Below are 14218 nucleotides of genomic sequence, written 5' to 3' on the forward strand. Positions count from 1 at the left end.
CTATTTTTGCGCTAAGCTAATAAAAAATGATAAACAATGACCACAGTTGAAAACAGTTGAAAGTCAAATGGCTTTGTGTGCCATTGAGAAGGTAATTAGCTACACCTTATTGAGTTCACAACAGATTTTTTAGGAGGGGGTGATCCTTTTTCCAAATCAGCAATAATGTTTTTGAATTTTTTTTTCTGTCATGTTGGTGATATATAAAAGAGAGAAAAATTCTGCGCTTATGGATGTAAGCTAGGCTGCAGCCTACCCCAAAATATAGTCCACTGGGCTATATCGTACAATGAAGAAGTAAAACGAGGTAAAATGGCGCTGCCTATTAAAAGGTAAATTTAATATATTCCCTTTGTGGAAGGGGTTAAGTTGTCGTGCAATAAAAATACTAATGTGCAATTATATGTAAAACACTGTGAATAAACCTATGTAGAAACGTATAAAAAATGATATAGAAACGTTGTATAAAAAATTATATAAAAAAGTATTATCTTATAAAATAAATAAAGATAAAAATAGACACATAAGTTGTGAGCATAAAGTGATATGTGCAATCAATAAAGATGACAATAAACAAAGTGCCAGTGTAAAAAATCCAGTGAAAACACCAAAAGTATTAAATATATATATATTAACTCAAAAAAAGTCCAAAATCAGTCCATAAAGTGCTTGCAAAAAGGTGCTTCGCAAAACAATAGTGCTTCAATATTATTCGAGGGGTGATCCGGGTGATAAGTGTAGGGTGAAGAAAAGCATGCACCCCTCCAGTATATCCCGCACTCACCAGAGATATATACCCCTACAGGGGTAATAAACTTTAGGATAATAGCCTCTTTCCTACGGATCCTAGTAGTGGGCTCTTAGGTGGAGATATCCCTGGATGTCTCCTCTCAGCGCGGTCAGATGTTGCCAATACACAAGATCACCATAATATTCCTCTCTCAAATGTAAGGAGATATCCCGAGGTAGTATGTAAAAAGGAAGACCTCATATAGTGATGTACCATTTAACTTATTTATTAGGCATAAAATCAAGAATCGTACTCACATTTAAACGAGGTAAAACAGGCATAAGAAGCAGTAGGGGCCGCAAATCCCTCGTTGGCGGCTACTTCTGGGACGCTATGCAAACCAGCGACCGGATCTGCGTTCCAGTGGGGCGAAAATGACGTAACCACGCACGACGCGTTTTGTCACAGCTGACGTCAGCAGACTAAACACAGGGTAAAACACAACGTTGTCTCTAAAAAGCACCTACCCCCAACATATACCTGCAGCCAAAGTTACAGAGTAATGTAATGCACAGGAACACATGGAATAAATGTAAATTGATCTGGCTATACCAAGTTGCAGGTAACCTTGGCGGAGTCAGCTGTATACCAACTGTACAATCACACCGAAGACATCTGCGCTTGTATTTGCAATTGATCTAACACATGTAAGTCCCAATATCAGAACAGTGGACAATCATGCCCTAAAGTGTGCATGCATCCTAATCAGGTGATGATCATACAAAAGTGCACTGTTGGAAGCAAGGGAAAAAAGGCAATCATCACTCCTGTCAGGTACACATGGATAACTGGTGCAATGAGCAGACACTCCTCTTAGCACAAAATGTTGCAGTATGTGGTACAGCAGAAGCAAGTCCTATAGTCAGATACACTAATGTCCAGACTCAGATCCAGGGAGGCACGTGTAATCAGCTGAATCACGAGAAACAGGAGAGATCCCAATGTGGTGGGATAGATGCCTGAGTCACCACTGCAGCGGGTGACTGCCGTATTTGAAGGATAAAGATAAATCTTGCTGCGGGGTACTCGTGTGTCCTGAAAGGTGAGGGTCACCAGCGGAGAGTCAGTTCTTTGGGGCGATGCAACTCCAGGCTTGTAGGGCAAATAGTCTGCAGGGAGAGAGATCAACACAAAACCAGCAAGTCCAAAGACTGAAGGGGGATTGGTGGAGATGCAGGGATAGGTCAGGGGGGGGGTGCTGGGGCGCACACACCGACGCATTTTGTCCACTGGGTGGCGTGGACTTCAGGGTGTCATGTACACTTGTCTGGCCCATTTTTAAACCCTCATGGGATCACTTAAAGGGGGAGGGGTTTGAGATCACTCCCACCCGAGCTGTAGATTGTTGAAATTTTTAACCCCCTCAGAGGCCAGAACAAGCAATATGAGTGAAACAAATGCTAGTGCCATCTTGTGCACAGAATAGAAAAATACAAATATCAAAAAAAAAAAATGTATATAAAAGAAAGAAGAAAGAGGGGGGGGGTTGGGGTATGGCGCAGGATAGTGCAAGGCGGGCCAATTAGGCCTTAGATGATCCATTCTCTGTGAGAAGCATATTGGGATATCATTTGAGTCACTGTGAGTTAGATAGAGAAAAAGTTGTAGCCTGTTCAGGGTCCCAGGGCCCTTTTTATAAGCGTCTGACTCCTTGAATCGGATCCAGTTGAACCACGTATCGGTGAACTTGGCAATGTTGTCGTGGGAGATACTGATCAATTCCTCCAACTCCTCAATGCGGTTCAATCTACAGAATCATTCCTGGATTGAGGGAATGGAGGTCGATCGCCAATGGCATGGCACACAAAGATTTGCAGCGTTCAACATGTGTCGAGCTAGAGGAGTCTTATAAGTGGAGCTTCTGGCAGAGAAGTAGTGTAGCAGAAACTGCTCTGGGGAGTAGTTCAGGTTACTGGACGTGACAGCTATTATGGTTTTATGGACCATTTCCCAAAAGGGCTGCAATGCAGCACAGGACCGCCAAATATGGAGCATGTTTCCCAGGGCTGCACTGCATCTCCAACAAGTATCCGGTACCTCCGGGAGAAATTTGTGGATCCAGGCAGGCGTTCTGTACCAGTGAGAAAGAATCTTATACCCATTTTCTTGGGTCGTAACGTTTTTATAGAGGCCCGATGGGTCGAGCGGCAAATGGATTCCCATTCCTTGTCAGAAAGGGAAAGTTGTAGGTCTCTTGACCAAGCTAGGGCAAATGGGGCCAAAGAGGCAGAGGGGGCATCGAGCAAAAGACTGTATAGTTCTGAAATCATGTGGCGTTGGGGTCGAGCACGTTCACAAATAGCTTCAAGGGGAGTCAGAAGCCTCGTCCACAGACTGGAGGACTGTCGTGCCGAGAGGAAGTGGCGGATTTGAAAATATGTCCACAGAGAGGTAGACCGTGAGGTTTGAAGGTTTACTTTGGGGCTTCCCAGGAAGTGGGGGCCCCTTTTGTGAAAAAATTGTTTTGCCAAAACATCTTGATGTGGCCAGCAGTGCTGTAGGAAATTAGCGGACATACCAGGAGGGAAGGCCGGATTCAGTCGGAGGGACATTAGAGGCCCACAGCAACGTTTTACAGCAGTGATCATGAGTCATCAGTGGGGGGCCAATCAGTGGGTGTAGTTTAAAGTTTTTAGGTACATCTGCAATGGGGAGCCAGGAGAGTAGGTGTAGTGGAATGGCAGATAGTGAGTTTTCAATCCCAACAACTGCCTTCTGGGAGGAATGCAGGTTCCAATCGACCAGTCTGCTCAGGAGGCAGGCCTTGTGGTAGCTAGGCATGTCGGGAAGTCCCAACCCCCCCCCCCCCCGTTCTTAGGAGCCGTAAAGCGTGAGTGTTTGATTCTGGGCGGTTTGTCACTCCAAATGATTTTCATGCTGTGCATCCGAAAAGTGGTAAAGAAAGATGGTGGAAGGTGGATAGGGATTGCCTGAAAGAAGTACAACAATCTAGGTAGAATTGACATCTTGATCAACGCCACTCTCCCGAACCAGAAGACCTGAAGGTCAGAGCAAACAGCAGTCAAGAGGTCCCGGTATATAACATCATAGAGGTTAGAAAGGTTTTCCGGGATGTGTATGCCCAAATACGGAAGCGAGGAGGAAGTCCATAGAAAGAGAAAATTAGCTTGGCTCCTCTCCACCTCCGCTCGGGGAAAATAGACATTAACCTCCTTAGCGGTATTTCCGAGTGTGGCTCGGGGTGAAATTTTAGTGCCATTAGCGGTAACCCCGAGCCACACTCGGGGTACTGCCAGGGAGCATCACTGGATCCTGTAAGAGAGGTTACTTACCTTGTCCCCGGGATCCCACGATGTGTCCCTTAAGCATACGGCGGGCGGATCTCCCGCCCGATGCTCTGAGACCCGGCTTCCGTCTCCTGCGACGTGACGCTCGCAGGGGGGCGGCAAATTAAAAAAATAAAACCCACAAACTGATATATTGTATTCCTATTGGATTACATTACAAAATAAAATAAATTGACATTAGTTTGCCCCCCAGTGCCCTTTCCTGCAGTTTTACTGTACTATATACTGTGTGTGTGTGTAGATAGATAGATAGATAGATAGATAGATAGATAGATAGATAGATAGATAGATAGATAGATAGATAGATAGATAGATAGATAGATAGATAGATAGATAGATAGATAGATAGATAGATAGATAGATAGATAGATAGATAGATAGATAGATAGATAGATAGATAGATAGATAGATAGATAGATAGATAGATAGATAGATAGATAGATAGATAGATAGATAGATAGATAGATAGAGATATATATATAGATATATATTTAAACTTATTTATAGATTTTATCATATTATAATTTATGATTTTGTGTTTCAAACTTTATCATACCCGAGATGTTGTAAAGAAGAACGCGCAGTAAAAAAAATCATATGTAACTAGTTGGTTTGGGCTGCTCGTCCATAAGAATTACTAGCAAAATAATGGTACCGCTTTCAGCACCTAAAATCGGAAACAATCATACCGCCAGGGAGGTTAAGGGCCTTTGATTTAGAATAGTTGATCTTGAGGTTCTAAAGAGATCTGTAGTGTTCTAGGTCTTGTAGCAGGTTTGGCAAGGAGAGGTGTGGTTGTGAAAGAAAAAGTAACATGTCGTCCGCATATGCGGGCACTTTATGCATGGTTCCGCCAATAGGGGTCCCATGAACATTGGGATTGGACCGAATCATGTTCAGAAAGGGTTCAAATAAGAGGACGAAGAGAATAGGGGACAGGGGACACCCCTGTCTCGTGCCGTTCGTCAAGCGGGAGACGTCCAACAGGTGGCCATTAACTCTCACTCTAGCAACGTGGTCAGTGTAAAGGGCCTGGATGCTCGAAAGCAACCATGGCTGAAGGCCGAGAGATTCTGGGGTCAACAAGAGATAATCCCAGGCCACTCAGTCCAACGCCTGTAAAAGGCCATCTAGCCCAGGACAAGTAGCTTGTTACATGTGTCATTGACACATTTTGGTCAGTCTTAAACCTCTCGGTATTCTATCCACCTCAAGTTATTTTTTCAGTAGTAGAATATCCCACCACTGAGTCATCTCTCTCTCTCCAAAGTGTGCTTCAGTTTGTAAAAAAGAGACACCATATAGTCTTCCCTACTCAAAGTAAATTGAGTACTGTCCGTGATACTTTTTTAATTTGCACTGGGACCATTGAGTACTGTCCGTGATACTTTTTTTATTTGCACTAACATGCAATTTTTCAGGACAAGCTTTCGGGGTATGTCCCCTTCATCAAGATCCAAGAAGGGGACATACCCCGAAAGCTTGTCCTGAAAAATTGTATGTTAGTGCAAATAAAAAAAGTATCACGGACAGTACTCAATGGTCTCTGTCACAAGTGCACTAATACGGCTACAATTACCTTAATTTGCACTAACATACAATTTTTCAGGACAAGCTTTCGGGGTATGTCCCCTTCTTCAAGATCCAAGCAGTACTGAGATTCACAAAATGTTTAGCAGAATGGTAAAAAAACACAAAACCTCTAAGCCAAAGGTAAAAAAAAGAGAAAACCAAACAAACATAAACAAATTTAACTGGCAATGGTAATAAAACTAGCATAGTTAGTCAGATAAGACAGAGGGAGAGCTGAAGACAGGGGGGAAGGTGGGGGAGATTGTCACAGAAGGGGTCGTAAAACTGTGGGATAATGAGTAAGGAAACTCATATCTAAATTTAAGCCATTATTTTTTGTGTCAAAAAGAAGTATCATTCTTAATTCAAAAGTTTTCCTTTCCTGGATAGTTCTGAAATTCCCTTTACGAACTAAAACATTGAGGTCTTCTATAGTGTGGTCCAGTTGTGAAAACTGATGTCCCGCAGAAACTATCTTCTTTATGTTCCTTGATGGTATGTCTGTGCAAATTCATCCTCGCTTGCAACTTCTGTCCGGTTTCGCCTACATAAGATCCTTTGCTACATCTTTTGCATTGGATGAGGTACACAACATTACTGGAGGTGCAGTTGTATGATCCTGTTATATTGAAGGTCCCATTTGTGTGTGTGACACTTTTAGACAGATTGATCTGGTTGCACAGTTTGCAGCGTTTTTTGTGGCAGGGTTTGCTCCCATTATTTGTTACTTCATAATCAGAATGAAGTTTTCTGCTGATTAGTTTATGTCTGAGGTTGGGTGGTTGTCTGAAAGCCAGTATTGGAGGTTGTTGGAATATTCCTTTCAGAGTTTCATCTTCTGTTATGATGGGATGTAAATCTTTGATTATCTTTCTTACCCCTTCTAGTGCTGGATTGTATGTGGTGACTAGAGGTACACGGTTATTTGTTTTTTTTTTTTTCTTGTGTTGGAGAAGATTTTCTCTTTGGGTTTTCAAGGCTGTGTTTATGCTGGTGTTGAGGGTTTTGTTTTTGTAACCTTTCTTACGGAAAGAGATTGCTAGTGTTCTGAGATGTTTATCTCTTCTGGGTCTGAACATATTCGGTGGTATCTCATGGCCAGGCTGTGTATGATGGCCCGTTTAGTGTGTTGGGGGTGAAAACTGGAACTTTGGAGATAGCTTCATCGGTCAGTCGGTTTCCTGTATATCGAAGTATGAAGCTTCTCATCCCTGATGTATACTATGGTGTCTAGGAAGTTGACATGCCTGTTAGAATAATCCATTGTGAGTTTGATAGATGGGTGAAAGGTGTTGATCAATGAAAAAAATTGTTTGAGATTTTCCTCTTCTTCTGTCCATATGATGAAAATATCATCAATATAGCGATAATATCTGTATGGCTTATGTTGTATGCTGTTCAGGAATTTGTGCTCCAGATCAGCCATAAATAAGTTTGCATACTGGGGTGCCAATTTACTTCCCATTGCAGTACCCATGCACTGGAGATAGATGTTGTTATTGAAAGTGAAGTAGTTGTCTGTAAGAATGAATTTGATGAGCTGTGTAACATCCTCAGCACTGTATTTGTGGTTTGGTGAGGATGATAATGTAACGCTCCTGCGTTTTATGTATAATGTGGATTTACAGCTGCAGAAATATTCCACTTCAGTAGTCATGTAGAGAAACGCTGAGACACCAATCCCAACTCCCAAGACTCATCATGTGTGGATAGTCTCAATTCAGCAAGTAGATACACACACTCAATAAGATGTTCCTAGAGTGACTTATATGTATAGTAATATAGTGATGATAGGCTGAAGAGACAGGTTGGGTAGAGATGGTAGATGACAGACACTTGAAAGGAATGTTCTTGAAAGTAAGATAGTAGCAGATGGGATGCAGATAGGTTTAGCAATCATGTATGGTAGCAGATGATAGAGTAGCAGGTGAACATACAGGATAGACCAACCCAGTGCAAGAGCAGATGGTATTAGGCTCAAGAGCTAGCAATCTTAGTTAATGCAGATGTAGTAATAGTCCTTAGTATGCAGAGCTAGATAGTGTAAGCTTTAGTATGAAGGTTATAGAGGTTTCCCCTGTGGGGTACTTATCACTAGTAGCAATGTAGTAGAGGAGAGGTTCGGCAAGAGCGGATGATCCGGTAGCGGGATACAGGGATCAGCAGCGTGGTTCCGATAGCGAGGTATGCTTGCAAGCATGAGAACTTCAAGGCAGATTATGCGGCGTTGAACGAACATGTGAGTGAGACCGCCGGAGGTTGAAATAGCCGCTCCAGCGGCGCTCAGTGATGACAGCATCGGTCTTAAAGGTGTATGCGCACCTTACCAAAAGAGAATGGTGGGGCGCATACACTTAGGAAAAGTGGAATTAGGGTACCAAAGGTACCAGAACATTACAGTACCCCCCCTTAAGGCCAGCTCCTGAAGGCCTCTGGAGCTGGTTTGTCTGGGTACTTCGCATGAAAGTTGCGGATTAATCTAGGGGCATGTATGTCAGAGGTGTTTAGCCAGGTGTCGTCTTGGGGCCCATAGTTCTTCCATCGAACTAAGTATTGAAGTTTTCTTCTGTGGATACGAGAATCCAGAATCTCTTTTATCTCATATTCTTCTCCACCTTCAACTTGTACAGGAGGAGGAAGTGGGATAGTAGGCCTTATTCCTTGGTCAGGAACATGGGGCTTCAGTAGCGACACATGGAAAATGGGATGTATTTTCAGGTCTATTGGCAATGTAAGCTGTACTGCAGCTTTTCCAATAAGTTTCTTGATTGGGAAAGGTCCCAGGAAGAGAGGTCCAAGCTTTTTGCTAGGGATTTTCAGTCTTAAATTTTTTGTTGAGAGCCAAACGAGGTCCCCAATAGCATACTGAGGAGAAGGTCTTCTGCGAAGATCATAGTACTTCTTTTGTTGACTATGAGCGTGTGCAATGGTAGTTTTAAGCAAACCCAGAGAGTCCTTTATTTGGGTAAGCTAGTCTGAGGCTACTGGGTTATTTGAAGGAAGGATGCGTGGTGGAAGAATAGAGGGATGAAACCCATAGTTCAAGTAGAACGGACTCTGCTTGGTCGTACTGTGGGTTGCGTTGTTGTAGGCAAATTCTGCCAGAGGGAGAAGATCCACCCAATCATCCTGTTGGTAAGAAGTGTAACAACGTAAATATTGCTCGATGCATTGGTTGACTCTTTCAGTCTGTCCGTTGGTCTGCGGATGGTAAGGAGAAGTGAGCTTCCGCTCAATTCGTAGTATGTGACATGGTTCTTGCCAGAACTTGGAAATAAATTGTGATCCACGGTCAGACAGAAGAGTTTTTGGGATACCATGTAACTTAAAGACATGTTTCATCAGGAGTTCTGCCGTTTGTTTGGACGAAGGTAGTCTGCGAATAGCAATGAAATGTGCCATCTTTGTCAGGTGGTCCACTGACACCAAGATGGTATTAAATCCTTTGGAAGGAAGTAGTTCTACTATAAAGTCCAAGGACACAACTTCCCATGGAGTTTGGGGTATTGGTAGACTGCATAGTAGACCGGATGGTCTCGTAGTGTCAATTTTGGACCTGGCACAGACATTGCATGAAGAGACGAATTTTTGTATAGATGTTTTCATGTCAGGCCACCAGAATTGTCTGGTAATCAGATTAAGAGTCTTTGTCATACCCATATGTCCTGCCATAGGCACATCATGCGATAATTCCAAGATCTTGGTGCGCATGGTAGGTGGTATGTAAAGTTTGTCGTTGTAGTAGAGGAAGCCTTCTGCATCGGTATTTAGTTGTGGTGGGGGTGAATCCAAACTTATACCATGCAAAACCTCTTCCTTCAAAGAATGGACAACTCCAATAATACGCTTGTGAGGTATATAGGAACGGAAGGGATTTCAAAGTAGTTTTCTTCAGTTAGTCGTGATAGTGCATCCGCCTTTTTGTTCTTATCTGCAGGTGTGTAGGTCACTAGGAAGTTAAACCTTAGAAAGAATAGTGACCATCGTACCTGTCGGTGAGAGAGAGTTTTGTTAGTCTGAAGATATTGAAGATTTTTATGGTCCGTGTATATAAGTATTGGTAATCGGGTGCCTTCGAGTAGATGTCGCCAATTCTCCAGAGCCAATTTTATAGCAAGCAGGTCCTTTTCACCCACGGGGTAATTTACCTCTGGACTGCTTAAGGATTTAGAAAAGAAGGCGACTGGATGGAGTGGTGAAGTGTCCTACTGCCATGTTTGACGCATCTACTTCCAGAATGTATTGGAGGGATGGGTCTGGATGGCGTAGTATGGGAGCAGAAGTAAACCTTGTCTTTAACAGGTGAAAAGCTTTATTTGCTTCATCTGACCATTTGAATGGTCTCTTAATGCTAGTGAGCTGTGTGAGGGGTCTCACAATGGCAGAGAAGTTCCTGATGAATTTCCTGTAGAAATTAGAAAATCCAAGGAATCGCTGTAGCGCCTTGCGGGTGGTTGGTGTAGGCCAATCCTGAATGCAGGATATCTTACTCATGTCCATCTTGATTCCTGTTTTGGATATGATGTAGCCTAGAAACAGTACCTCTTCTTTATGAAACAAGCATTTTTTCAGTTTCACGTATAGGTTGTGTGCAAGCAATCTCGATAATACTAGTCTTACATGTCTTATGTGTTCAGACAAGGATCGTGAATATATAAGTATATCGTCCAGATATACCACAACACAGACATCTAGTAAGTCTCTGAAAATATTGTTTATAAATCGTTGAAAGGCTGCAGGGGCGTTGCATAGCCCGAATGGCATTACAAGATATTCGAACAATCCGTATCTGGTTCTGAATGCAGTCTTCCACTCGTGTCCATCACGGATTCAAATGAGATTGTATGCCCCTTTCAGGTCCAATTTTGAAAAATAGGTAGCTCCACGCACCTGCTCAATGAGCTCAGGGATAAGCGGTAAAGGATAGCGATCTTTTATTGTAATAGCATTCAATTGCCTATAGTCGATGATAGGCCTGAGACTTGAGTCCTTATTGCGGACAAAAAAGAGTCCTGCTGCTGTGGAAGAAGTGGAAGGTCTAATAAAACCTTTTTTCAAATTCTCATCCAAATATTCTTTGAGATGGGAAAGTTCATCCTGTGAAAGAGGATAAACATGACCGAACGGCAATTTGCTATTTGGGAGTAGATCAATACTACAATCATAGTCTCGATGGGGAGGTAGTGCTTGAGCATTTTTCTCAAGAAAAACCTCAGAGAGATCCTGATAACATAGTGGTGCAATCTCATCTGTCACCACAGACAGGATCTTCCCGGAAGACGGGAGGTTACACGTACCCTTGCAATAGCAAGAGAGGAAGGCCAGGGTCCGTTCCTTCCAATCTATGGTTGGTTGATGTGTGTGTAACCAGGGAAGTCCCAAAACAATGGGAAAGTGGGGTGAAGGTATTAGGTCGAAGGTAGTGGTCTCCATATGAGACCCGTTAGTAGTGACTAGGAGTGCCTGTGTCTGATCAGTGATCGGACCAGAGGATAAAGGAACACCGTTAATAAGACTCACTGAGACAGGTTTAGGTTTAGAAATAATAGGGACTTTATTTAAAGCAGCAAAACGTATGTCAATATAATTTCCACAAGATCCTGTGTCAATCATGGCCTTAGTAGTAATCCTGTTCTGGTCCCACTGTAATGTTAAGCAAACAAAAAGGTAAGGGTTAGTAATTGAAGTTGTCAATCCCCCTAGGAGGACATGTGAACACTCACCCTTCTTTTTGTAGACTAGGGGACAGACGTTTATCTTGTGATCCGGGGATGCACAGTACAAGCAGAGATTACCAGATCGTCTTCTGGCTCTTTCCATAGTTGATAGAGGTGGGCGTATGGTTCCTACCTCCATAGGAGTGGGGTCATCGGCCGAAATCCGAGAAGAACTGGATAATGGCATTCCCATTTTTTCAGCCTTTCTTTCTCATAGTCTTCTATCTATGGTGATACTGAGTTGTATCAATGCATCCAGGGTTTTTGGCAGATCCGCTCGGGCGAGCTCGTCTTTAACGGCCTCTGATAGGTCAAGCCTAAATTGAGTTTTCAGAGATGCATCATTCCATTCTGAATCAAGGGTCAATCTCTTGAATTCTGCGACAAAGTCTTCCACAGGTCTCCTACCTTGTTTCAAGGACCTTAATTGAAGATCGGCAGTACTCTGCCTATTGGGATCATCATATAGGCTAGTAAGTTCTGCTAGAAATAAGGCATAGGATTTAAGAAGCTGATCGTTTTTCTCAAAAAGAGAGTCTGCCCAGGCCCGAGGATTGCCTGTTAGGTAAGAAATAATAGTACAAACCTTAATGTGATCAGTAAGGTAGGTACGGGGTTTTAGCAAGAAAAGTAACTCACATGCGTTTTTAAATTCGCGAAATTTTTTGCGATCGCCTGTAAATACCAAAGGAGGATTTATTTTGGGTTCAGGGGACTGAGCAGTGGTAAGTTGTGTCAGTCTGGTTACCTGCTGCGTCAGAGCCTGATTTTCTTCTCTTAATTCAGCAAGTGCGTGTATTAACGCAGTTACTTGCTGTTTTAATTGTCTCACCTGAGCGGTTATTTCTGCTGAATCCATTTGAGGTTCGTTCAATCTGTAATGCTCCTGCGTTTTATGTATAATGTGGATTTACAGCTGCAGAAATATTCCACTTCAGTAGTCATGTAGAGAAACGCTGAGACACCAATCCCAACTCCCAAGACTCATCATGTGTGGATAGTCTCAATTCAGCAAGTAGATACACACACTCAATAAGATGTTCCTAGAGTGACTTATATGTATAGTAATATAGTGATGATAGGCTGAAGAGACAGGTTGGGTAGAGATGGTAGATGACAGACACTTGAAAGGAATGTTCTTGAAAGTAAGGCTGTTTAGGCTGAGTGTCATACTCCCCGTGGGTTTTCTGAATTACTTCAGATGATTCGGGGCTGGATCCAATTGTCTAAAGCATCCAGTGACTCTCTTATATTTAGCCTTTACACTTTCAGCACCACAATGATCCCCAAGTTTTAAAGGGGATTCTTTATTTAACCCTTTTTCTCACTCAACACTGGTGTACATCTTTGAAGGGGATTCCAGTGTTTAACCCCCCTTTTCACCTAAATTGGTGTACGTCTTGTCTGACTCTCACACCACTTAACACTTAAACTTTACAGAATGAGTCCCTGGGGCTTTTGGCTCCCCCTTTCATACAACGTGATTTTAAATTAAACAAGTATACTCAACTTTATTCATTGTGACGTCTTAATTGGGATTATGTTTTTACTATGTATTAATAAAGATTTATGAAATTTTTTAAAAAAACAATTGTGTACCGTTGTTATGTTACATGAACATGTGCATACTTTGACTATTTGTAGAGGCACATTTAAACCCCCTTTTCTTCTTGTAGGGACGTAGTCTTGCACCCTTTTCAGGGACAGGTCTATGCCCTTGCTAGAATTCTTTCCATTGTTTGTATATGGGGGCAGGTGCCATTATAATCTCTGATTAAAAAGACCCCAATTTCCCCCCCCTCCATCCATACTGTCTTTTGTTCTTGAAAGTAAGATAGTAGCAGATGGGATGCAGATAGGTTTAGCAATCATGTATGGTAGCAGATGATAGAGTAGCATGTGAACATACAGGATAGACCAACCCAGTGCAAGAGCAGATGGTATTAGGCTCAAGAGCTAGCAATCTTAGTTAATGCAGATGTAGTAATAGTCCTTAGTATGCAGAGATAGATAGTGTAAGCTTTAGTATGAAGGTTATAGAGGTTTCCCCTGTGGGGTACTTATCACTAGTAGCAATGTAGTAGAGGAGAGGTTCGGCAAGAGCGGATGATCCGGTAGCGGGATACAGGGATCAGCAGCGTGGTTCCGATAGCGAGGTATGCTTGCAAGCATGAGAACTTCAAGGCAGATTATGCGGCGTTGAACGAACATGTGAGTGAGACCGCCGGAGGTTGAAATAGCCGCTCCAGCGGCGCTCAGTGATGACAGCATCGGTCTTAAAGGTGTATGCGCACCTTACCAAAAGAGAATGGTGGGGCGCATACACTTAGGAAAAGTGGAATTAGGGTACCAAAGGTACCAGAACATTACAGATAAGAATCTGGGACATGCAGCCAATCCATCCTTGTGAGGGATGTTACTATACAGCGATTCTACATCCATAGTGACTAGAAGTGTATTTGGTAGTAATTGTTGTATATTGTTAAGCTTGTTAAGAAAGTCAGTTGTGTCTTGAAGGAAACTCGCAGTATTCATGACTAATGGTTCAATCCAATCAGTACTGCTTGGATCTTGAAGAAGGGGACATACCCCGAAAGCTTGTCCTGAAAAATTTTATGTTAGTGCAAATTTAAAAAAGTATCACGAACAGTACTCAATTTACTTTGAGTAGGGAAGACTATATGGTGTCTCTTTTTTACAAACTGAAGCACACTTTGGAGAGAGAGATGACTCAGTGGTGGGATATCCTACTACTGAAAAAATAACTTGAGGTGGATAGAATACAGAGAGGTTTAAGACTGACCAAAATGTGTCAATGACAAATGTAACAA

General features: G+C 42.5%; 1 protein-coding gene across 1 annotated transcript; it reads right to left on the reverse strand.

Annotated features, from left to right (window-relative positions):
* Window positions 1-6832: 6832 nt before the first annotated feature.
* On the reverse strand, window positions 6833-13829 carry LOC309558677 (uncharacterized protein; the record flags this gene model as incomplete). Its single annotated transcript, XM_082261735.1, has 2 exons — window positions 6833-6961; window positions 13758-13829. 2 exons carry the CDS (start codon window positions 13827-13829, stop codon window positions 6833-6835), a joined length of 201 nt encoding a protein of 66 aa, XP_082117861.1.
* Window positions 13830-14218: the final 389 nt, after the last annotated feature.

Source organism: Pelophylax lessonae, assembly GCF_965119305.1.
Source record: "Pelophylax lessonae genome assembly, chromosome: 6".
Lineage (NCBI taxonomy): Eukaryota > Metazoa > Chordata > Amphibia > Anura > Ranidae > Pelophylax > Pelophylax lessonae.